We start from the raw sequence: 25,032 nt of genomic DNA, 5'->3' as shown, positions 1-25,032 counted from the left end.
CAACTACAGATGAGCAATAAATGCTGGTCCAGCTAACGCCACCCATGTCCCATAAATGAATGAAAAACAATAACATAGTTCGAAATTTGGGAAGCAGAATTCAACATTTACTGTTCACATAAATTACATAAACATACCCTTGTAATTTAAATGTTACTTTCTACAAAATCAGTGACAAAGCTGATTCTTAAGAGACATTTAGGCGAGCACTTTGAATGCCATAACATATAAGGAAAATGGGATTAGAGTAGATAGGTGCTCGATGACCAGTGCAGACATGATGGGCCAAAGGACTTCTATCTATGCTGTATATGCTTCCAAGCTAAACCTGAACTTGTATAAACAGTATAAAGGTGAAGGAGTTGATTCTCCAATCATAGAAACTAGGAGGAGTAACATGTTTGGCCCTGCTACACCATTCAATCTGATCACAGCTGATCCTCCTACTCTCAACATACCCCATGACACTATTAACATCTAAAAAATCCCTTTTTAAATACATTAGGTGACATGACCTCCTCAGCCTTCTGTGGCAATAAGTTCCACAGTTACACCATCATTTGAATGAAGAAATCTTTTCTCATCTCAGTTCTAAATGGTTCATCCCGTATTCTGAAACCATGTCCCATGGTTCTGGATTGCCCAACGAGGGAAGACATCACCCTGCGGTCTGTCCAGTCATTTAGAATTTTATACATTTTAACCAGATTTCCTGTCATCCTCCGAAAATCTAGGACCCCAGTCAACCAATCTCTCATCATAAGACAGCATCCCCAACTACAATATCAGCTTTGAGTTCCTCCACTAGCCTCCGTAGCAAGTACACCCTTTCTTGGGTAAGGAGATCAAAGCTGCATACAATGCTTCAGGTCTGGTCTCACCAAGGTCCTGTATAACTGCAATAACACATCTCTACTTCTGAACTCAAATCCTCTTGAAATGAAGGCCAACATATCATTTGGGTTCCTAACTGCTTGTTGCACCTGTCTTTCCATTTTTATTGACTAGTGTACAAGGACACCCAGAATCTTTTGTACTTCCCAATATATCACCATTTAGTTAACATCCTCCTTTTTTGTTTCTCCACACTGAAGTACATAACTTCACATGAAGCCACATTATCCTGCATCTACCATGTGTTTGCCCACTCATTCAACTTGAATACTCCTGGCACTCGCCTCAACTTACAATTTTGCCCAGCTTTGTCTCATAGTGAATTTGGTTCCCTCATCCAGGCCATTTTTGACGAAAGTCGTGTTTGACGAATTTACTGGATTTTTATGAAGGTGTGACTAGTGCGGTAGACAGAGGGGAACCGATGGATGTGGTGTTTTTAGATTTCCAGAAGGCACTCGATAAGGTGCCTCACTAAAGGTTGCTGCAGAAGATTAAGGTACACAGAGTTGGGGGTAAAGTGTTAGTGTGGATTGAGGATTGGTTGTCTAACAGGAAACAGAGAGTTAGGATAAATGGGTGCTTTTATGGTTGGCAGTTGGTGACTAGTGGCATACCGCAGGGATCGGTGCTGGGGCCTCAACTGTTTACCATATACATAGACGACTTGGGGGAGGGGACCGAGTGTAGGGTAACAAAGTTTCCTGATGACACAAAGATGAGTGGGAAAGCAAATTGCGTGGAGGACGTGGAAAGTCTGCAGAGAGATTTGGATAGGCTGAGTGAGTGTGCAAGGATCTGGCAAATGGAGTATAACGTTGGTAAGTGTGAGGTTATCCACTTTGGAAGGAATAATAGTAAAATGGACTATTATTTAAACGGTGAAAAATTACAACATGCTACTGTGCAGAGGGACCTGGGGGTCCTTGTGCATGAATCACAAAAACTCAGTTTGCAGGTGATTAGGAAGGCGAATGGAATGTTGGCCTTTATCGCACAGGGGATAGAATATAAAAGCAAGGAGGTCTTGCTGCAACTGTACAAGGTACTGGTGAGGCTGCAACTAGAGTACTATGTGCAGTTTTGGTCCGTTTATTTGCGAAAGGATATATTGGCCTTGGAGGGAGAACAGAGATGGTTCACCAGGCTGATAGCGGAGATGAGGGAGGGTTAACTTATGAGGAGAGACTGAGTAGATTGGACCTGTACTTGTTGGAGTTTAGAAGGCTGAGGGGTAATCTTATAGAGACATATAAGATAATAAAGGAGCTAGATAGGGTAGAGGCAGAGAGATTCGTTCCCCTTGGAACGGAAACAAGAACTAGAGGACACAGCCTCAAAATAAGAGGCGGGGGGGGGGGGGGGGGGCGGAAATCAGTTTAGAACAAAGTTGAGGAGGAACTTCTTCTCTCAGAGGGTAGTGAATCTCTGGAATTCTCTGCCCATTGAAGCGGTGGAAGTTACCTCGTTGAATATGTTTAAGTCACAGGTTGATAGATTTCTGATCAATAAGGGAATTAAGGGTTATGGGGAGCAAGCAGGTAAGTGGAACTGAACCACTATCAGATCAGCCACGATCTTACTGAATGGCGGGGCAGGCTCGAAGGGCTAGATGGCCTACTCCTGCTCCTATTTCTTATGTTCTATAGTGAACCTTGGGGGTCCCTGCAGTACCCCACTAGTCACCGCCTGTCATTCAGAAAAAGGCCTGTTTATTTCCACTGTGTTTCCTGTCAACCAATTTTTGATTCATGCTAATACACCCTTTCTTATCCCCTGTGGCTTTATTTTGCCCACTAACATACGAGAGACTTTATCAAAAATCTTCTTAAAGTCAAGGAACCTGGTTTCTGATAGACAGGGGAATTAAGGGTTATGGGGAGAAAGTGGGAAAGTGGAACTGATCCACTTCAGATCAGCCATGATCTTATTGAATGGCGGGGCAGGCTCAAGGGGCTAGATGGCCGACTCCTGCTCCTATTTCTTATGTTCTTAAATGCACCACATCCATTCATTCTCTCTTATCTATTCTATTAATTACATCCTCAAAAATACTCTAAAAGATTTGCCTTTCATAAACTCATGTGGTTTTGTCCAATCCCATTAATGGTTTGCAAATGTCCATTATCATACTTTTTACAACAAATTCTAGCATCTTCTCCATTTCTGATATCAAAATTTCAAGTCACATGGAATTTGGGGTGACCTGGCTAGATGGATACAGAACTGGCTTGGTCATAGAAAACAGAGATTAGTGGTGGAAGGGTGTTTTACAGAATCAAGATCTGTGGGTAGTGGTTTTCCGCAGGGATCAGTGCTGGGACCTCTGCTGTTTATAGTGTATAAAATGTAGGTGGTCTGATTAATATTGCGGATGACACAAAGATTGGTGGAGTTGCTGACAGTGCCAGGGGATACAACATGATATAGATAGACTGGAGATTTGAACACAGAAATGGAAGATAGAACTAAATCTGGACAAATGCGAAGTGATGCATTTTGGAGGATTAAAGTTAGGAATGAATTATACTGTAAATGGCAGATAGATGATCTGGAGGAAGGGGCTGAGTGTAGAGTAACGAAATTTGCTGATGACACAAAGATGAGCGGAAAAGCACATTGTGCGGAGGATGTGGAAAGTCTGCAGAGGGATCTGGATAGGCTGAGTGAGTGGGCAAGGACCTGGCAGATGGAGTATAATGTTAGCAAGTGTGAGGTTATCCACTTTGGCAGAAATAATAGTAGGAGGGATTACTATTTAAAGGGCGAAAAGCTGCAGCACGCTACGGTGCAGAGGGACCTAGGGGTCCTTGTGCATGAGTCGCAAAAACCCTGTCTGCAGGTGCAGCAGGTGATCTGGTGTTATGTAATGAGGCGGGTAGAATTAGGGACCTTGTGGTGAAGGATCCTCTTGGGGAGAGTGATCATTGTATGGTGGAGTTTCTGGTGCAGATGGAGGAGGAGAAAGTGGGTTCCCGGACATGCGTCCTTTGTTTGAATAGAGGGGAGTACGGTAGGATGAGAGAAGAATTGGCGAACGTGGACTGGGGGAGCACGTTGGAGGGAGGGTCTGTTGAGGAGCAGTGGAGGATCTTTAAGGAGATCTTTCTTGGTGCTCAGCAGAAATTTATTCCGATGGTCAAAAAGGATAGTAGGAGGAGAGGTAATAAGCCGTGGATAACGAAGGAGGTGAAGGAAAGTGTTAAATTAAAAGCGGAGGAATTTAGAGTAGCTAAGAGTAGTGGGTGAGAAGAGGATTGGGAGAGGTTTAAATGTCAACAAAGATTGACAAAGAAGTTGATAAAGAAGGGTAGGAGAAACTATGAAGCTGGGCTAGCGCTTAATATAAACAAGGATAGCAAGAGTTTTTATAAATATATAAAAAGGAAGAGGCTGGCTAGGGTGAATGTTGGTCCTTTAGAGGATGAGAAAGGGGACCTAGTGGTAGGGGATGGGGATATGGCTAAGGTATTGAATAACTTTTTTGTTTCTGTCTTCACGGAGGAGGACGTGAATAATTTGCCGGGTGTTAGCGATGGAAAGGTGGTAGGACTAGAGGGTCTTAATGACATTACTGTTACTAGAGAGGCGGTGCTCGAAAGACTGGAGGGGCTGATTATGGACAAGTCCCCAGGACCAGATGGAATGCATCCGAGGGTTCTGAAAGAAATGGCAGAGGTGATAGTGGATGCCTTGGTGGTTATTTTCCAACTGTCGCTGGATTCCGGGGAAGTGCCGGATGATTGGAAAACGGCTAATGTTATGCCGTTGTTTAAGAAGGGTGCCAGGCAAAAGGCGGGGAATTATAGGCCGGTTAGTTTAACGTCTGTGGTAGGTAAAATGTTAGAATCTGTCATTAAGGAGGAAATTGCGAATTGAAGGGAATTGCTTGATAGAGCAGACGCAGCACGGTTTCATTAAAGGGAAGTCGTGTCTGACAAATTTACTGGAGTTCTATGAGGATGTGTCTAGGGCGGTGGATAGTTGAGAGCCGGTGGATGTGGTCTTTCTTGATTTTCAGAAGGCGTTTGACAAAGTGCCTCACAAGAGGTTATTGCAGAAGGTCGAGGGACATGGAGTTGGGGGTAGGGTGTTAGCGTGGATAGAGGATTGGTTGTCAAATAGGAGGCAGAGAGTGGGGGTCAACGGGCGCTATTCGGATTGGCGGATGGTGACTAGTGGAGTGCCCCAGGGGTCGGTGCTGGGGCCTCAGCTTTTTACCATTTATATAGATGATCTGGAGGAGGGAACCGAGTGTAGAGTGTTGAAATTTGCTGATGACACCAAGATTGGGGGAACAGCAAATTGTGTGGAGGGTGTGGAGAGTCTGCAGAAGGATCTAGATAGGCTGGGCGAATGGGCCAGGAAATGGCAAATGGAATTTAATGTTGGCAAGTGTGAGGTGGTCCACTTTGATAGGAAGAATGGTAGGAAAGACTATTACTTACGTGGCGAAAAACTGCAGCAGGCGACGGTGAAGAGGGACCTCGGGGTCCTTGTGCATGAGTCGCAAAAACCCAGCTTGCAGGTGCAGCAGGTGGTCAGGAAGGCGAATGGGATGCTGGCCTTCATAGCGAGGGGGATTGAATATAAAAGTAGGGAGGTCTTGCTGCAGCTGTATAGGGCATTGGTGAGACCGCAGCTGGAGTACTGTGTGCAGTTTTGGGCGCCGCACCTGCGCAAAGATATTTTGGCCTTGGAGGGAGTGCAGAGGAGGTTTACTAGGCTGATACCAGAGTTGAGGGGGTTGAGCTATGAGGAGAGGCTGAATAAACTGGGCTTGTACTCGTTAGAGTTTAGAAGAATGAGGGGAGATCTCATTGAGACGTATAAGATGATGAATGGAATGGATAGGATAGAGGTGGAAAGACTCTTCCCGCTCAAAAAAGACAGTAGGACGAGGGGGCACAGCCTCAAGATAAAAGGGGGGCGGTTTAGAACGGAGTTGAGGAAGAACTTCTTCACTCAAAGGGTGGTGAATCTCTGGAATTCTCTGCCCGTTGAAGTGGTGGAGGCTGCCTCGCTAAATATTTTTAAGACGCGGGTTGATGGGTTTTTGATAGGAGAGGGGATTAAGGGTTATGGGGAAAGGGCGGGAAAGTGGAACTGAGCAGCGACAGATCAGCCATGATCTTATTGAATGGCGGGGCAGGCTCGAAGGGCTAGATGGCCTACTCCTGCTCCTATTTCTTATGTTCTTATGTTCTTAAGAAGGCGAATGGAATGCTGGCCTTCATAGCGAGGGGGATTGAATATAAAAGTAGGGAGGTCTTGCTGCAACTGTACAGGGCACTGGTGAGGCCGCAGCCGGAGTACCGTGTGCAGTTTTGGTCACCGCACTTGCGCAAGCATATTTTGGCCTTGGAGGGAGTGCAGAGGAGGTTCACTAGGCTGATACTGGAGTTGAGGGGGTTGAACTATGAAGAGAGGCTGAATAGACTGGGCTTGTACTCGTTGGAGTTTAGAAGGATGAGGGAGGATCTTATTGAGATGTATAAGATGATGAAGGGGATGGATAGGGTAGAGGTGGAGAGGTTCTTCCCGCTCAGAAAGGACAGCAGGACTAGAGAGCACAGCCTTAAGATGGGGGGGTGCAGAATCTCTGGAATTCTCTGCCCGTTGAAGTGGTGGAGGCTACCTCGCTAAATATATTTAAGTCATGGGTAGATAGGTTTTTGGTAGGCAAGGGGATTAAGGGTTATGGGGAGAAAGCGGGAAAGTGGAACTGAGCCACTTCAGATCAGCCATGATCTTACTGAATGGCGGGGCAGGCTTGAAGGGCTAGATGGCCTACTCCTGCTCCTATTTCTTATGTTCTTAACCCTGAGGAACATTAACATACAGAGGGATCTGAGCATGCAGGGCCACAGTTTCCTAAAATGGCACACAGCGCCAAGGTGACTCAGAAAGCATACGGCATGCTTGCCTTCGTCAGCCGGGGCATTGAGTACAAGTGTTGGGAAATCACGTTGCAGCTATATAAAACCCCAGTTAGGCTGCATTTCAAGTACTGCATGCAGTTCTGGTCACCACACTATCAGAAGGGCGTGGATGTTTGGAGAGAGTGCAAAGAAGCTTCTCCCAGATGTTTCCTGGTCTTGAGGATGTTGTCGATGAGGAGAGGTTGAATAGATTCGTTTTCACTGGAAAAACGGAAGCTGTGTGGAGACCTGATAGAGGTCTACAAAATTATGAGAGATATAGGCAGGGTGGATAGTCAGTGGCTTTTTCCTAGGGTGAAAGTGTCAATCACAGGGGGGCACAGGTTCAAGGTGAGAGGGGGAAGTTTAAAGTCGATATGCAGGGGAAGATTTTTAAGCAGAGAGTGCTGGGTTCCTGGAACATAGTGCAAGAGGTGGTGCAGGAAGCAGGCACTTTAGCAACATTTAAGAGGCATCTGGATGTGTATATGAATAGGGAGGGAAGGTAGAGATATGGACCAAGGGAAGAAGGTTTTTTTAGTTTAGTTAAGAGCATCATGATCGGCACAGGGTTGGAGGTCTTAAGGTCCAGTTCCTGTGCTACATATTTCTTTGTTCTTTACAATTAAGATGAAGATCAATATATTTTTGGGTACTAAAGGAATTGGGAGATAATGGAAATAGCGCAGGTGGAGTTTAGGTAAAAGATGAGCCTTAATGCTATTCAATAGTAGATTCAAAAGGACCAAACGGCCCATGCCTGCTTCTATTCCTTGCATGATCAAAATTAGAAGTGATGTTTCCTGTTGTTTGCATTGAAAACTATGCTTCTGAAACTATGCCTGCACTGTGTATAACTAACAGTTAAATGATGATGAATTCAGATTAACCCAGATGGAGTTTAGGAAGGATAATCTGATATAGTCAGCAAACTATTCAACATGAGAAAGATACTTAATAATTTATACTTTCTCTTAGATTTCAGGTATCTTATACCTGGCCTTCATCCATAACTTAACAGGAGTTGATTGTGTGGTGAAATGAATTGGAGGCCCTAGATCCATCCATATCACAGAGAGATTTGTTTCATTGTCAGATACTGGGTCTGACACTAACAGCTTTCCTCTCTTTGGTTGAAATGCTTGTAAAATTTTTATAACTTGCTTCAGGTTCAGAAGATTGGAAAACAGCCAATCTGGCTCCCTTGTTCAAAAAGGGAGAAAATCAGAAGGCAGGGAACTGTAGGCCAGTTCATAGAATCCCTACAGTGCAGAAGGAGCATTTGGTCCATCGCATCTGCACCCACTCTCAGGCCCTCTGCCGCTCTCTATCCCTATAATCCCACCATGGCTAATTCATCTCCTTTACACATCTTGGGACACTAAGAGGGAATTGAGTGCGGTCAATTTACCAAATCTGCATATCTTTGGACTGTGGGAGGAAAGCAATGCAGGTACAGGGAGAATGTCTGTGTAGATTGCACAGTCATCCAAGGCCAGAATTAATCTGGGTTCCTGGCACTGTGAGCAACAGGCGTAACCACTGTAATAATTCAATAGCTACTGTGCCGCCCCAGCTACTGATCTGTATCGTTGCTTATTTACCCAGTCCTGCCTGGACAATTCCTCTCTCATACCATTATAATTGCCCTTATTTAAGTCAAATGCCTGGTTATGGACCTACGATGTTCACCCTCAAAAGATAAATGGAATGTTAGCATTTATTGCAAAAGAACTGGAGTATAAGAGTAGAACAGAGTTATCGCAATTGTATAGGTGTAGATGAGACCACATCTGGAGTAGCGTGTCCAGTTTTGGTCTCTTATTTGAGGAAGAATAGAAACATAGAAAATAGGTGCAGGAGTCGGCCATCCAGCACATCGAGCTTGCACTACCATTCAATATGATCATGCATTCTGAGTATCCCACTCCCACTTTCTCTTGATCCCTTTAGCCACAAGCACCACAGCTCCCTGTTGATTATGCTGAACAAAGTGGCTCCAATAGCTTTCTATGATAGAGGATTCCACAGGTTCACAAGAAGTCCTCCCTCACCTCAGTCCTGAATGGCTTACCCTTTATTCTTAAATTGTGACCCCTCGTTCTGGACTTCCCCAACATCGGAAACATTCTTCTCGCATCTAGCCTGTCTAGTCCCATCAGGATTTTATATGTTTCTATGAAATCCCCTCTCATTCTTCTAAACTCCAGCGAGTACAAGCCCAGTCAATCCAATCTCTCTTCATACCTAAAGTAAAGTTTATTTATTACTCACAAGTAAGGCTTGCATTAACACTGCAATGGAGTTACTGTGAAATTCCTCAGTCCTGACACTTCAGGAATCAGTCTGCTGAACATTTACAGGACTCCATCAATAGCAAGAATGTTCTTCCTGATGTGGGGACCAAAACTGCACACAGTATTCAAGGTGTGGCCTCTCCAAGGCCCTGTACAACTGCAGCAAAACATTTTACTCCTATACTCAAATCCCCCCGCTATAAAGGTCAGCATGCCATTCGCATTTGGCCTGTATTGATTATCTAGCTGATCTGTGCCCCTCATTATTTTATAGACCTCTATAAGATCACCCCTCAGCCTTTTACACTCCAGAGAAAAAAGTCTCAGTCTATCCAGCCTCTCCTTATAACTCAAACCATCAAGTCCCGGTATCTTCGTAGTAAATCTCTTCCATGTTCTTTCTAGTTTAATAATATCCTTTCTGTAATAGGGTGACCAGAACTGTACACAGTATTCCAAGTGTGGCCTTACCAATGTGTTGAATAACTTTAACAAGACGTCCCAACTCTTGTATTCAATGTTCTTACCAACAAAACCACCATTCTATCTACCTGTGACTCCACTTTCAAGTCCCCATGAAGCTGTACCCCTAGATAAAGTCATTGAGGTTCACAGCATGAGTTGAAATTATACAACCATTCCTTTAGTGGTGCTGGATCAGAACCTGGAGTTAGAGTCATAGAGGTTCACAGCATGGAAACAGGCCCTTCGACCCAACTTTCCATGCTGCCCTTTTTTTTAAACCCTAAGCTAATCCCAATTGCCCGCATTTGGCCCATATCCCTCTATACCCATTGTACCCATGTAACTATCTACATGCTTTTTAAAAGATAAAATTGTACCCACCTCTACTACTACCTCTGGCAGCTTGTTCCAGACACTCACCACCCTCCGTGTGGAAAAAAATGCCCCTCTGGACACTTTTGTATCTCTCCCCTCTCACCTTAAACCTATGCCCTCGAGTTTTAGACTCCCCTACCTTTGAGAAAAGATATTGATTATCTACCTTGTCTATGCCCTTCATTATTTTACAGATCTCTATAAGATCACCCCTCAGCCTCCTACGCTCCAGGGAAAAAAGTCCCAGTCTGTTCAGTCTCTTGTTATAACTCAATCCATCAAGTCCCAGTAGCATCCTAGTAAATCTTTTCTGCACTCTTTCTCATTTAATAATATCCTTTCTATAACAGGATGGCACACAGTTTTCTAAGTGCAGCCTTACCAATGTCTTGTGTAACTTCAACAAGACGTCCCAACTCCTGTATTCGATGTTCTGACTGCCTTCTTCACTCTGTCCACCCGTGACTCCACATGTACCTCTAGATTTCTTTGTTCTGCAATTCTTCCCAATGCCCTACCATCAACTGAGTAAGTCCTCACATTGGTCTAAATTAAACTCCATCTGCCATTCGTCAGTCCACTGCCCCAATTGATTAAGATCCCGCTGCAACTGAAGATAACCGTCCTCACTGCCCACCACGCTACCAATCTTTGTGTCATCTGCAAATTTACTAAACATGCTCCCTATATTCTCATCCAAATCATTAATATAAATGACAAATAACAGTAGGCCCAGCACTGATCCCTGAGACACACCGCTGGTCACAGGCCTCCAGTTTGAAAAAACAACTCTCTCCACCACCCTCTGGCTTCTGCCATCAAGCCAATTTTGCATCCACTTAGCAACCTCACCCTGAATCACATGAGATGTAACCTTATGCAACCTTAAGGTACAGTTTTAAGTAAAATAATAAGGTATAGTTTAAGTGGGTTTAATTTAATGCTTCTGTGCCTGGATGGGTAAAAGCAAAACATAGATTCAAGCTAGATAAACCTGAAATAACATACATATTGTAACACAAAGTAACTTACTTGACCCTGTCTCCATCGGAAAGAGGATCCTGTTAAGAAAACAGAAGTGGTGCAATTAGAGCACATTCAAACATCTACGATTTACATAAGAACATAAGAACATAAGAAATAGGAGCAGGAGTAGGCCATCTAGCCCTTCGAGCCTGCCCCGCCATTCAATAAGATCATGGCTGATCTGTTGTGGCTCAGTTCCACTTTCCCGCCCTCTCCCCATAACCCTTAATCCCCTCTCTTATCAAGAACCCATCAACCCGCTTCTTAAAAATATTTAGCGAGGCAGCCTCCACCACTTCAACGGGCAGAGAATTCCAGAGATTCACCACCCTTTGAGTGAAGAAGTTCCTCCTCAACTCCGTTCTAAACCGCCTCCCCTTTATCTTGAGGCTGTGCCCCCTAGTTCTACTGTCTTTTTTGAGCGGGAAGAGTCTCTCCACCTCTATCCTATCCATCCCATTCATCATCTTATACGTCTCAATGAGATCTCCCCTCATTCTTCTAAACTCTAACGAGTACAAGCCTAGTTTATTCAGCCTCTCCTCATAGCTCAATCCCCTCAACTCCGGTATCAGCCTAGTAAACCTCCTCTGCACTCCCTCCAGGGCCAAAATATCCTTGCGCAGGTGCGGCGCCCAAAACTGCACACAGTACTCCAGCTGCGGTCTCACCAATGCCCTATACAGCTGCAGCAAGACCTCCCTACTTTTATATTCAATCCCCCTCGCTATGAAGGCCAGCATCCCATTCGCCTTCCTGACCACCTGCTGCACCTGCAAGCTGGGTTTTTGCGACTCATGCACAAGGACCCCGAGGTCCCTCTGCACCGTCGCCTGCTGCAGTTTTTCGCCACGTAATAGTCCTTCCTACCATTCTTCCTACCAAAGTGGACCACCTCACACTTGCCAACATTAAATTCCATTTGCCATTTCCTGGCCCATTCGCCCAGCCTCTCTAGATCCTTCTGCAGACTCTCCACACCCTCCGCACAATTTGCCTTTCCCCCAGTCTTGGTGTCATCAGCAAATTTTGACACCCTGCACTCGGTTCCCTCCTCCAGATCATCTATATAAATGGTAAATAGCTGAGGCCCCAGCACCGACCCCTGGGGCACCCCACTAGTCACCAACCGCCAATCCGAATAGCACCCATTGACCCCCACTCTCTGCCTCCTATTTGACAACCAATCCTCTATCCACGCTAACACCCTACCCCCAACTCCATGTCCCCTGACCTTCTGCAATAACCTCTTGTGAGGTACCTTGTCAAACGCCTTCTGAAAATCCAGAAAGACCACATCCACCGGCTCTCCTCTATCCACTGCCCTAGACACATCCTCATAGAACTCCAGTAAATTTGTCAGACACGACTTCCCTTTAATGAAACCGTGTTGCGTCCGCCCTATCGAGCAATTCCCTTCAAGATGCCTCGCAATTTCCTCCTTAATGACGGATTCTAACATTTTACCTACCACAGACGTTAAACTAACCGGCCTATAATTCCCCGCCTTTTGCCTGGCACCCTTCTTAAACAACGGCGTAACATTAGCCGTTTTCCAATCTTCCGGCACTTCCCCGGAATCCAGCGACGTCTGGAAAATAACCACCAAGGCATCCACTATAACCGCCGCCATTTCTTTCAGAACCCTCGGATGCATTCCATCCGGTCCTGGGGACTTGTCCACAATCAGCCCCTCCAGTCTGTCGAGCACCACCTCTCTAGTAACAGTAATGTCATTAAGACCCTCCATTCCTACCACCTTTCCATCTCTAATACCCGGCAAATTATTCACGTCCTCCTCCGTGAAGACAGAAACAAAAAAGTTATTCAAGACCTTAGCCATATCCCCATCCCCTACCACTAGCTCCCCTTTCTCATCCTCTAAAGGACCAACATTCACCCTAGCCAGCCTCTTCCTTTTTATATATTTATAAAAACTCTTGCTATCCTTTTTTATATTAAGTGCTAGCCCAGCCTCATAGCTTCTCCTACCCTCCTTTATCAACTTCTTTGTCAATCTTTGTTGACATTTAAACCTCTCCCAATCCTCTTCTCGCCCACTGCTCTTAGCTACTCTAAATTCCTCCGCTTTTAATTTAACACTTTCCTTCACCTCCTTCGTTATCCACGGCTTATTACCTCTCTTCCTACAGTCCTTTTTAACCATTGGAATAAATTTCTGCTGAGCACCAAGAAAGATCTCCTTAAAGATCCTCCATTGCTCCTCAGCAGACCTACCTTCCAACGCACTCCCCCAGTCCACATTTGCCAATTCTTCTCTCATCCTACCATACTCCCCTCTATTCAAACAAAGGACGCGTGTCCGGGAACCCACTTTCTCCTCCTCCATCTGCACCAGAAACTCCACCATACAATGATCACTCTCTCCAAGAGGATCCTTCACCACAAGGTCCCTAATTCTACCCGCCTCATTACATAGCACCAGATCCAAGATAGCTCGCTCCCTCGTCGGCTCCAACACACACTGTTCAAGGAAATTATCCCGGCAGCATTCCAAGAACTCCTCCTCGAGCCCACCTCGTCCAACATGGGTCGACCAATCAATATGCAGATTGAAATCTCCCATAACTACTGCCGTCCCATTCCTGCACGCCGCACTTATTTGCGTGTTAACAGCCCGCCCCACCTCCAGATCATTATTCGGGGGCCTATAGACGACACCCACCAGCGTCTTCCTCCCTTTGCTGTTCCTAATCTCCACCCACAACGATTCCACGTTCTGCTCTTTGGCTCCGATATCATCCCTTGCTACCACCTTGATACTATCCTTAATCAGCAGAGCTACGCCACCCCCTCTTTCCTCCTGCCTATCCTTCCTAAACACTTGATAGCCCTGTACATTCATCTCCCAGTCCCTGTCACCTTGCAGCCACGTCTCTGTAATGGCCACCAGATCGTATCCATTTGTGTCGATCTGCGCCACCAGCTCATCCACTTTATTCCGAATGCTTCGTGCATTCAGATAAAGCGCTTTCATCCCAGCCTTCACCTGGACCCTATTTGCCGTAACGCCACCAATTGGGACATCCTTGGCCTCTTCCCTTACCTGTACCCTATCCTTAACTTTAGACCTCGTAGCGTCACCTACCCTCGCACCCTCCCCCCCCTAATTAGTTTAAAGCCCTGTCTACAGTCCTCTTTACTCGATTCGCCAACACTCTGGTCCCAGCACGATTCAGACCAACCCCATCCCGCCCGAACAAGTCCCACCTACCCCAATACTGGTGCCAATGCCCCATAAATTCGAACCCATTCCTCCCACACCAATCCCTGAGCCACCCATTCACTTCCTTTATCCTGTCAACCCTACGCCCGTCTGCACTCAGTTCAGGCAGTAGCCCAGAGACGACCACCTTGTCGGTTCTACTTTTTAATTCCATTCCCAGCTTCTCATACTCCCTCCCCAGATCCTCAGTCCGCACTTTGCCTACGTCGCCGGCACCCACATGTACTACAACGACCGGGTTCTCACCCTCCCACTCCAGGTTCCTCTGCAGCCCAGCTGTGACATCCTGTACCCGAGCACCAGGCAGACAACACACCCTTCTGTGCACTTTGTCATTGTGACAAAGGACAGTGTCAATACTCTTCACCCCACTATCTCCAATCACTACTACGTTCCTTTTCCCCTTCTCTTTGCCTATGTCCTGCTGCATCACTGTACCGTGTGCAGTTTGCTCACCAACCTCACCTGCCTCGTCCTCTTCCAGACTGGAAGCAAGAACCTCAAACCTGTTATGCAGATTAAGAGGCTGAGGCCTCCGCTCTTCACCCCCCTTCCTCCTCCTCCCAGCAGCCCCCTTTTGTCCCTGACCCTTAGATTTAGCCAGTCTAGGGGCACCCTCTCTCCCCCTGATGAGCCTCAGTGTCTGTAGCTCAGAGGCCAGCTCATCCACCTTGAGCTGGAGCTCCTCCAGCAACCTGCACTTACTGCAGACATGGTCACTGGGAAGGACCCTGGGGTCCGCCAGTTCCCACATCATACAGAAACCACACATCACATGCCCCTCCATTATTCACTGTAATTTTTTATGGGGAAAAAATTTTTTTCCTTGTTTCTTGCTGTAGTAGTTCTGAAAAAATTTTTTTCCTTTTTTTTTCAAACAAACTCACCTGGCCTTTTTCCCGTCAAGCCCTTTTTGATATTAAGCCCTATTAACTCACTCTGCTTCCCACTCACTCCGCTGCCCGCTGTCTACACCAGGCCTCCTTTTAAACCTGGCGCTGATTTAAAGCAGGCTGGTCCACAAATGCCTTTTCACCACACCCTCAGAATTCTTAAAGCAGTAAATACAATAAATAAATGCTTTAAACAGTTCTACAAAGAGTAAAGTGCTTTAAACTTATTTTAAACAGGTTTTTAACAGGTAAAATCTTAGCTCTCTCTCTCTCAGCTCCAGCAAACAATGGAAGGCTTCACCGTGTGGCCCCTTGATAATTAAAGCAGGCTGGTCCACAAATGCCTTTTCACCACACCCTCAGAATTCTTAAAGCAGTAAATACAATAAATAAATGCTTTAAACAGTTCTACAAAGAGTAAAGTGCTTTAAACTTATTTTAAACAGGTTTTTAACAGGTAAAATCTTAGCTCTCTCTCTCTCTCAGCTCCAGCAAACATTACAAACTGACCGAACTATTTGATGGAATCCACAAACTGTATTTCTTGCATTCTCAAGTAAACAATGTGTCTCTGCATTTGTAATTGTTCCTGGATGTTCCCAGGCCACTGGACCAGTACCTCTGGGACAGAGTATGCTCTTACTAGTCCAGCGTCTCTGGCACAGAAGGGTGTTCCCTCAGATCCAGTGCTTCAGGTGCAGACAGGCAGCACAGTGGTTAGCACTGCTGCTTCACAGTTCCAGGGACCGGGGTTCGATTCCTGACTCAGGTCACTGTCTGTGTGGAGACTGCATGTTCTCCTCGTTTCTGCGTGGGTTTCCTCCGGGTACACCGGTTTCCACCCACAGTCCAAAGATGTGCGGGTTAGGTTGATTGGCCATGCTAAAATTTCCCCTTCGTGTCCTGGGATGCATAGGTTAGAGGGATTAATGGGTAAATGTCCAGGGATATGTGGGTAGAGCCTGGGTGGGATTGTGGTCGGTGCAGACTCAATGGGCCGAAGGGCCCCTTTCTGCACTGTAGGGTTCTATGGTTCTATGACTATGTTCTCTCTGGTCCACTGCCTCTGCTACAGGGCATGTTACTTTAGATCCAGTGTCTCTAATACAAAAGGCTGAGAACTCTGGTCACAGAAGCACAGAATTGTTATGGTGTAGGAGGATTCTGTTTGGCTCATCATGTCTAGACCAGCTCTGCAATTGAGTATTATGACTAGTGCCATTCCCTACCTTTTCTCCATACCCCTGCAAGTCATTAAATAGGAACAATCTGATGGCCCTCTTGAATGTCTCAATTGAACCTGCCTCCACCACAGTTCCAGGCAGTCTGTTCCAAAGCCAAACCACTCATTGTGTAAAGAAGTCTTTTTCCACATCACATTTCTTTCCTTTGCAGATCTTTTTAATTCTGTCCCCTCTCATTCTTGAGTCCGTTATGAGAACAGCTTTTCACCATCTACCCTGGCCAGCCACCTCATGAATTTGAACATCTCTACCAAATCACATCTTAGCTTTGTTCCTTCCAAGGAAAAAAATCCCAACTTTCACAATCTACCCCCATAACTGAAGTTTCTCATCCCTGAAAACACTCTTGGAAACCCCTTTTGCACTCCAATGTATTCACATCCTTCCTACAATGTGGTACGGTACATAATATTCCAGCTGAAGTTCAACTGATCTTGTATAAGTTCAGCATAACCTCCTTGCTCTTGCAATCTATGCCTCTATACAGTCATGGGTCTGCAATACAATTGCACAAAGGTAGGAGGCAAGTCATAACTTTGGATGGAACATAAAATTTAGCAAAGATTGATAAAGAGCAAATAGTAAGAGTTCCTACAGATACTTTCAGGATAAGTTTAAAAAGCAAGCCTTGGTCCTATACAAATTTTTTTTATTCATTAATGGGATCTGGGTGTCTGTGACAAGCATTTATCGCCCATCCCTAGTTGCCCTTGAGAAGACGGCAGTCATCTGCCTTCTTGAACCGCTGCAGTCCCCAAGGTCTAGGTACACCCACAATGCTGTTTGGGAAAGAGTTTCATGATTTTGACCTAGCAAGTGAAGAAGCTGCGATGTACTTCCAAGGCAAGATGGTGAGTGGCATTAAGAGGAATTTGGCCGTGGTGTTCTCAGTTATCTGTTGCTCTTCTAGATGGTAGTGGTTGTGGGTTTGGAACGTGCTGCCTAAGGAATCTTGGAGAGTTCCTGCAGTGCACTTTGTAGACGGTATAAATGGCTGCCACTGCTTGTCAGTGGTGGAGCACTTGAATATTTGTGAACCGATAGCTACCAAGCAGGAACACGCATCCAGGCAAGCGGACAGTATTCTATTAGACCCATGACGTGTCTTGTAAATGGTAAACAGGCTTTCAGGAATCAGAGAGGTGGGTTACTGATTACAGGAGTCCTAGTTTTGAGTTCTTATTCATTCATTCATGGGACATGGATGTCACTGGCTGGCCAACATTTATTGCCCATCCCTAGTTGTTCTTGAGAAGATGGTGGTGAGCTGCCTTCTTGAATCGCTGCAATCCATATGCTGTGGGTTGATGCATGATGTCATTAGTGAGGGAATTCCAGGTTTTTGCGAAGGGACAATGATATATTTCCAAGTCAAGATGGTGATAGCTTGGAGGGGAACCTGCAGGTGCTGGATTCCCATGTATCTGCTGCTCTTGTTCTTCTAGATGGAAGTGGTCCTGGGTTTGGAAGGTGCTGTCGAAGGATCTTTGGTGAATTTCTTCAATGCATCTTGTAGATAGTACACACTACTCTACTGAGTGTCAGTAGTGGAGGGATTAAATGTTCGTGGATGTGGTGCCAATCAACCAGGCTGCTTTGTCCCAGATGGTGTGAAGCTTCTTGAATGTTGTTGGAGCTGCACCCATCCAGGCAAGTGGAGAGTATTCCATCACATTCCTGACTTCTGCTTTGTAGATGGTGGATAGGCTTTGGGGAGTCAGGCGTGTTACTCGTCACTGTGTTGCCAGCCTCTGGCCTGCTTTTGTAGCCGCTTTCTGTCGCGAGTCCATTTATGTTTAGGTCAATGGCAACCCCAAGTGTGTTGGCAGTTTGTGATTCTGTGATAGCAACACCACTGAATGTCAAGGGATGGTGTTTAGATTGTCTCTTATTAAACAAAGAACAATTACAGCACAGGAAACAGGCCCTTCGGCCCTCCAAGCCTGCGCCGCTCATTGTTCCAACTAGATCATTCATTTGTATCCCTCCATTCCCAGTCTGTTCATGTGGCTATCCAGATAAGTCTTAAACGATCCCAGCATGTCCGCCTCCACCACCCTACTTGGCAGGGTGATGGTCATTGCCTGACATTTGTGTGGCACGACTGTTACTTGCCACTTGACAGCCCAAGCCTGGATATTGCCCAGATCTTGTTGCAGCTGAACATGGACTGCTTCTGTATTACAATATGTCTAGGATTTTACTGATGATCACAAGTAGGTTGATGGAGCAGTAACGGCTGGATTGGATTTATCCTGTTTCTGGACGAGGCCAAATGGATCATCCACTTGGCCTTTCTGGCTGAAGGTTGTTGTTAATGTTTCAGCTTTTCTTTTGCACTGATGTGCTGGGCTCCTCCTTCACATAGGATGGATATATTTGTGAGTCCATTTCCAGTCAACCGAAAATGTTCAAAGTCATTATTAACATCTTATTGCAAGGTATCTGGAAACATTCAAGGCAATCAGGCAGAAGCAAAGGAAATCACGTTTAACCACTTCTTTGAAAGGCTCAAATGCTGTGGACAAAGTGGGTGTACTGCACAAAAAACCCCTCTCAGCTAGAAATGGAACAATTGTCATTCAAACAGAGCACTGATCAGCAGCAACATCTCATTGATCAAACTGTCTGTACAGCCAATATTAGGAATCAATGTGATTTAAACCACCAGGTTCAGTAATCTATCTTTTTCCTGTATTATGTATTGATCCACAATGACAAGAACAATGATATTGGTTCATTTTCCAAACTCACTTTCCACTGCACCAAGGTTAACTGAGTTCCAATAATTTTGACTGAAAGGTGCATAATCTGATGTTTTGTTTTGAAACAACTGAAGGTAAATGCAAGCTGCATACTAATAATGAGCAACAATAAAGTGGAATATGAACCTCAGTCAAAGACCACTCCAAATTAATCACTGAGTTGGTTCAAGGTGCACATCCACACCAAGATAGCCAGATTACTGTCATCAATTTAAATTCATTTTAAAATGAGCAATACTGCCATCGATGATGTTGATACTCCATTCCTAAGCTTACTAGGTCACTTCAGAAGGCACTTACAAGTGAATCATATTCCTACAATACTTCAGTCAAATATGAGATAGGCTACATAAGGGCAAGAGTTCCTCCCACCAGAAAAATAAAAACAAAATACTATGGATGCTAGAAAGCGTAAATAAAAACAAAAAATGCTGGAAAAACAGGGACTGCTCTATCGGATTAAATAGCAAATGTAACTCCTTTATTCGAAAAGGAGGGAGACAGAAAGCAGGAATCTACAGGCCAGTTAGCTGAATGTCTATCATACGAAAATGTTTGAAGCTATTGTTAAAGATGTTATAACAGGGAACTTGGAAAAATTCAGGGTAATCAGACAGGGTGAACATGGTTTTGTGCAAAGGAAATCAAGTTTAACCCATTGGAGTTCTTTCAAGGAATCATGTGTTGAGGATAAAGGGGAACCAATGGATATACTATAGTTAGATTGCCAGAAAACATTTGATTTTTCACATGTAATTGCATACAGTGAAAAGTATTGTTTTTTGCAAGCTATACAAAGCATACTGTACTTAGAGAAGGTGAGTGCATAGAATCTAGAGTTACAGTCATAGCTAGGGTATAGAGAAAAATTAATTTAATATGATGCAGGTCCATTCACAAACTCAGGAATTCATGAGTTTTAAGATAGCTGTGGAAAATGATAGGTCTGGCCCAAAAGTTAAAATTCTAAATTGGGGCAAGGCCAATTTTGATGGTATCAGACAAGAACTTTCAAAAGTTGATTGGAAGGGATCTGTTGGCAGGCAAAGGGACATCTGGAAGTGGAGGCTTTTAAAAGTGTGTTAACCAGGGTTCAGGATAAGCACATTCCTCTTAAGAGTGTAGGGCAAGGCTGGTGGAAGTCGGGAACCCTGGATGACTCAGGATATTGAGGCCCTGGTCAAGAAGAAGGAAGCACATGCATAGGCAACTGGAATCAAGTGGATCCCCTGCAGAGTATAAAGGGTGTAGAAAAAAAGTTGAGAGAGAAATCAGGAGGACAAAAAGGGGACACGGGATTATTTTGGCAGGGAAGGCAAAGGAGAATTCAAAGAGCTTCTATCAATACAAAAATGGCAAAAGAGTAACTAGGGAACGAGTAGGGCCTGTTAAGGATCAACAAGGTCACCTATGTGTGGATCCACAAGAGATGGATGAGATCCTAAATGAATATTTCTCATCAGTATTTACTGTTGAGAAAATTGTGGATGTGAGGGAACTTGGGGAAATAAATAGTGATGTCTTGAGGAGTGTACATATTACGGAGGAGGTGGTGCCAGGAGTCTTAAAGCGCACCAAGGTAGATAAATCCCCAGAACCTGATGAAGTATATCCCAGGACATTGTGGGAGGCTAGGGAGGAAATTGCGGGTCCCCCAACACAGATATTTGAATCATTGATAGTCATGGGTGAGGTGCCTGAAGATTGGAGAGTGGCAAATGTTATGCCTTTGTTTAAAAAGGGCTGCACGGAAACGCCTGGGAACTACAGGACAGTGAGCCTCATATCTGTAATGGGTAACTGGTTAGAAGGTATTTTGAGAGACAGGATCTACAGGCATTTAGGGATGCAAAGACAGATTAGGGACAGTCAGCATGACTTTGAGAGTAGAAAATTACGTCTCACAAATTTGACCGTGTTTTTGAAGGGGTAACCAAAAAGTAGATCAGGACAGTGCAGCTGATGTTGTCTACCTGGACTTTAGCAAAGCCTTTGTCAAGGTAGCAAGTGGTAGGTTGTTGCAGAAGATTAAATCTCACGGGATCCAGGATGAGTCAAATGGAAACAAAATTGGCTTGATGACAGAAGCCAAAAGATGGTTATTTTTCAAACTGGCCTATAACCAGTGTGTCTCAGGGATCAGTGCTGCGCCCAAGTTAATTACCACTTATATTAATGATTTGGATGAGAATACAGGGGGCGTGGGTAGTAAATTTGCAGATGACACCAAGATTGGTGACATAATGGACAGTGATTGCAACAGGATCTTGATCAATTGGGCCAGTGGACTGATGAATGACAGATGGAGTTTAATTTAGATAAATGCAAGGAGATGCATTTTGGTAGATCGAACCAGAGCAGGACTTATTCAGTTAATGGTAGGGCGTTGGAGAGAGTTACAGAACAAAGGGATCTAGGGATACATGTTCATAGCTCCTTGAAAGTGGAGTCACAGGTGGACAGAGTGGTGAAGAAGGCATCTGGCATGTTGATTTCATTGGTCAGAACACTGAATACAGGAGTTGGGATTTCTCCTTGAAGTTGTACAAGACATTGGTAAGGCCACACTTGGAATACTGTGTGCAATTCTGGTCACCCTATTATAGAATGGATATTATTAAACTAGAAAGAGTGCAGAAGAGATTTACTGGGACGTTACCAGGATTTGATGGTTTGAGTTAAAAGGAGAGGCTGGATAGACTGGGGTGTTATTTTCCCTGGAGCGTAGGTGTCTGAGGGTGATCTTATGGAGGTCTTTAAAATAATGAAGGGCACAGATCAACTAGATAGTCAATATCTTTTCCCAAAGATTGTGGAGTTTAAAACTAGACAACAGAGGTTGAAGGTGAGAAGGGAGAAATACAAAAAGGTCCAGAGGGGCATTTTTTTCCACAGAGCGTGGTGAGTGTCTGTAACAAGCTGCCAAAGGTAGTAGTAGAGGCGGGTAAATTTTGTCTTTTAAAAGTGTTTAGACGGTTACATGAGTAAGATGGGTATAGAGGGATATGGACCAAGCGCAGGCAATTGGGACTAGCTTAGTTTAAAAAAAAGAGGGTCAGCATGGGCAAGCTGGGCCAAAGGGCATGTTGCACGCTGTAAACCACTGACTCAAGCTCTGATGGCAGCAGGGAGGTTCGCGTGTCGGGTGGTACGTGTCCTCAAGGGGTCACACCAAATATTGTTGCAGCAAATTAAAACTCCTGGTGTCCAGGTTAACATCTTGAAGATTAGAAGTTAGGCATAGATAGTCTTCTCCTATTTGGCAGAATGTTAAAAGTGGCGAGCTACAGAGATCAGTGCTGAGACCTCAACTTTATACAATTTATGTTAATGACTTGGATGAAAGGACTGCAGGCATGGTTGCTAAATTTGTTGATGACAAAAACAGACAAGAAAAACAAAAACAGCTTATTATCTAAATGATGAGAGATTGCAGAGCTTTTGTTTTTATTCATTCATGGAATGTGGATGTCGCTGACTAGGCCTATAGAAGATGGTGGTGAGTTGCTTTCGTGAATCGTTGCAGTCCACAAACTGTGGGTTGGCCCACATTGCTATTGCAGAGGGAATTCCAGGATTTTGACCCTGCGACCACGAAGGAAAAGTGATATATTTCCAAGTCAGGATGGTGTGTGACTTGGAGGAGAACTTGCAGGTGATGGTGTTCCCATGTATCTATTGCTCTTGTTCTTCTAGATGGAAATGGTTGTGGGTTTGGAGAGTGCTTTCGGCAAATTATAGAACATAGAACATAGAACATTACAGCGCAGTACAGGTCCTTCAGCCCTCAATATTGCGCTGACCTGTGAAATCAAATCTAAAGACCATCTAACCCACACTATTCCAATATCATCCATATGTTCAGCCAAAGACCATTTAAATGCCTTTAAAGTTGGTGAGTCCGCTACTGTCGCAGACAGGGCATTCCACACCCTTACTCCTCTCTGAGTAAAGAACCTACCTCTGACATCTGTCCTGTATCTATCACCCCTCAATTTAGAGCTATGTCCCCTCGTGTGAGCCATCTCCATCCAAGGAAAAAGGCTCTCACTGTCCATCCTATCTAATCCTCCGATCATCTTATATGCAGCTATTAAATCACTTCTTAACCTCCTTCTCTCTAATGAAAACAGCCTCAATTCCCTCAGTCTTTCCTCATAAGACCTTCCCACCATACCAGACAACATCCTGGTAAATCTCCTCCACACCTTTTTCCAATGCTTCCACATACTTCCTATAATGCAGCGACCAGAACTGTACGCAATACTCCAAGTGCGGCCGCACCAGAGTTTTGTACAGCTGCAACATGATCTCATGGCTCCGAAACAAATCCCTCTACCAATAAAAGCTAACACACTGTATGCCTTAACAACCATATCAACCTGGGTGCCAACTTTCAGGGATCTATCCATGTGGACACCGAGATCTCTCTGCTCGTCGACACTACCAAGGGTCTTTCCATTAGCCCAATACTCTGTAATCCTGTTACTCCTCCCAAAGTGAATCACTTCACACTTTTCCGCATTAAACTCCATTTGCCACCTCTCAGCCCAGCTCTGCAGCTTATCTATGTCCCGCTGTAACCCGCAAATCCTTCTGCACTGTCCACAACTCCACCGACTTTATTGTTGTCCGCAAATTTACTAATCCATCCTTCTACGCCCTCATCCAGGTCATTTATAAAAATGACAAACAGCAGTGGCCCCAAAACACACCTCTGCGGTACACCACTTGTAACTGAACTCCAGGTTGAACATTTCCCATCAACCACCACCCTCTGTCTTCTTTCAGCTAGCCAATTCCTGATCCAAACTGCTAAATCACCCTCAATCGCATGCCTCCGTATCTTCTGCAATAGCTTACCATGGGGAACCTTATCAAACACTTTACTGAAATCCATATACACCACATCAACCGTTTTACCCTCGTCCACCTCTTTGATCATCTTCTCAAAGACCTCAATAAGGTTTGTGAGGCACGACCTACCCTTCACAAAACCATGTTGACTATCCCTAATCAAATTATTTCTCTCCAGATGATTATAAATCCCATCCCTTATATCCTTTCCAAATCTTTGCCCATAACAGGAGTAAGGCTCACTGATCTATAATTTACAGGGTTGTCTCTACTCCCCTTCTTTGTTTACTTCTCACCCCACTGTGATATTATTTGGTGGCTTACAGACTGTGCCAATCAATGATTTTTTTCTCCTTACTATTTCTAATTTCCACCCAAATGGATTCAACCTTTTTTTTTCCATAAAGTCTCACTATTGCCCTTAAATATCAGTGTTACACAACCTTCCTTACCTTCCTGTCTGTCCTTCCGAACAGTCTTGATACCCCAGGACATTTCACTCCTAGTTGTGACCATCCTACACTATATCTCTGTAATGGCCATCAAATCATAATGTGGAGATGCCGGCGTTGGACTGCGCTAAGCACATTAAGTCGTCTCAACACCAGGTTAAAATCCAACAGGTTTATTTGGCAGCACAAGCTTTCGAAGTGTTGCCCCTTCATCAGGTGAGTGAGAGTTGTGTTCACAAACAGCACATATATATAGACACAAACTCAATATACAAAATAATGATTGGAATGCAAGTTTTTACAGGTAATCAAGTCTTAAAAGTACAGACAATGTGACTGGAGAGAGGGTTAAGCACAAGTTTAAGAAGTGTGTATTGTCTCCAGCCAGGACAGTTAGTGAGATTTTGCAAGCCCAGGCAAGTTGTGGGGGTTACAGATAGTGTGACATGAACCCAGGATCCCGGTTGAGGCCGTACTCATGCGTGCAGAACGTGGCTATCAGTTTCTGCTCAGCGACTCTGCACTGTCGTGTGTCGTGAAGGCTGTCTTGGAGAATGCTTACCCAAAGATCAGGGGCTGAATGCCCTTGACTGCTG

At 44.7% G+C, this 25,032-nt stretch overlaps 1 protein-coding gene across 4 annotated transcripts in view; it reads right to left on the bottom strand.

Moving 5' to 3' along the window:
- tjap1 (tight junction associated protein 1 (peripheral)) overlaps positions 1–25,032 on the bottom strand; it is a 164,012-nt gene that overhangs the window by 69,262 nt on the left and 69,718 nt on the right. For all 4 annotated transcript variants that reach the window (XM_080193095.1, XM_080193093.1, XM_080193091.1 and 1 more), the window contains one exon: positions 10,985–11,013. In XM_080193095.1, the coding sequence (XP_080049221.1) occupies positions 10,985–11,013 (29 nt within the window). The remainder of the gene's footprint in view (positions 1–10,984; positions 11,014–25,032) is intronic.

Source organism: Carcharhinus amblyrhynchos, chromosome 7 (genome assembly GCF_965287045.1).
Source record: "Carcharhinus amblyrhynchos chromosome 7, sCarAmb.v2.hapA, whole genome shotgun sequence".
NCBI classification, from domain to species: Eukaryota; Metazoa; Chordata; class Chondrichthyes; order Carcharhiniformes; family Carcharhinidae; genus Carcharhinus; species Carcharhinus amblyrhynchos.
The sequence above is the reverse complement of the archived record's forward strand: the minus strand, read 5'-3'. Positions and strand labels throughout refer to the sequence as shown.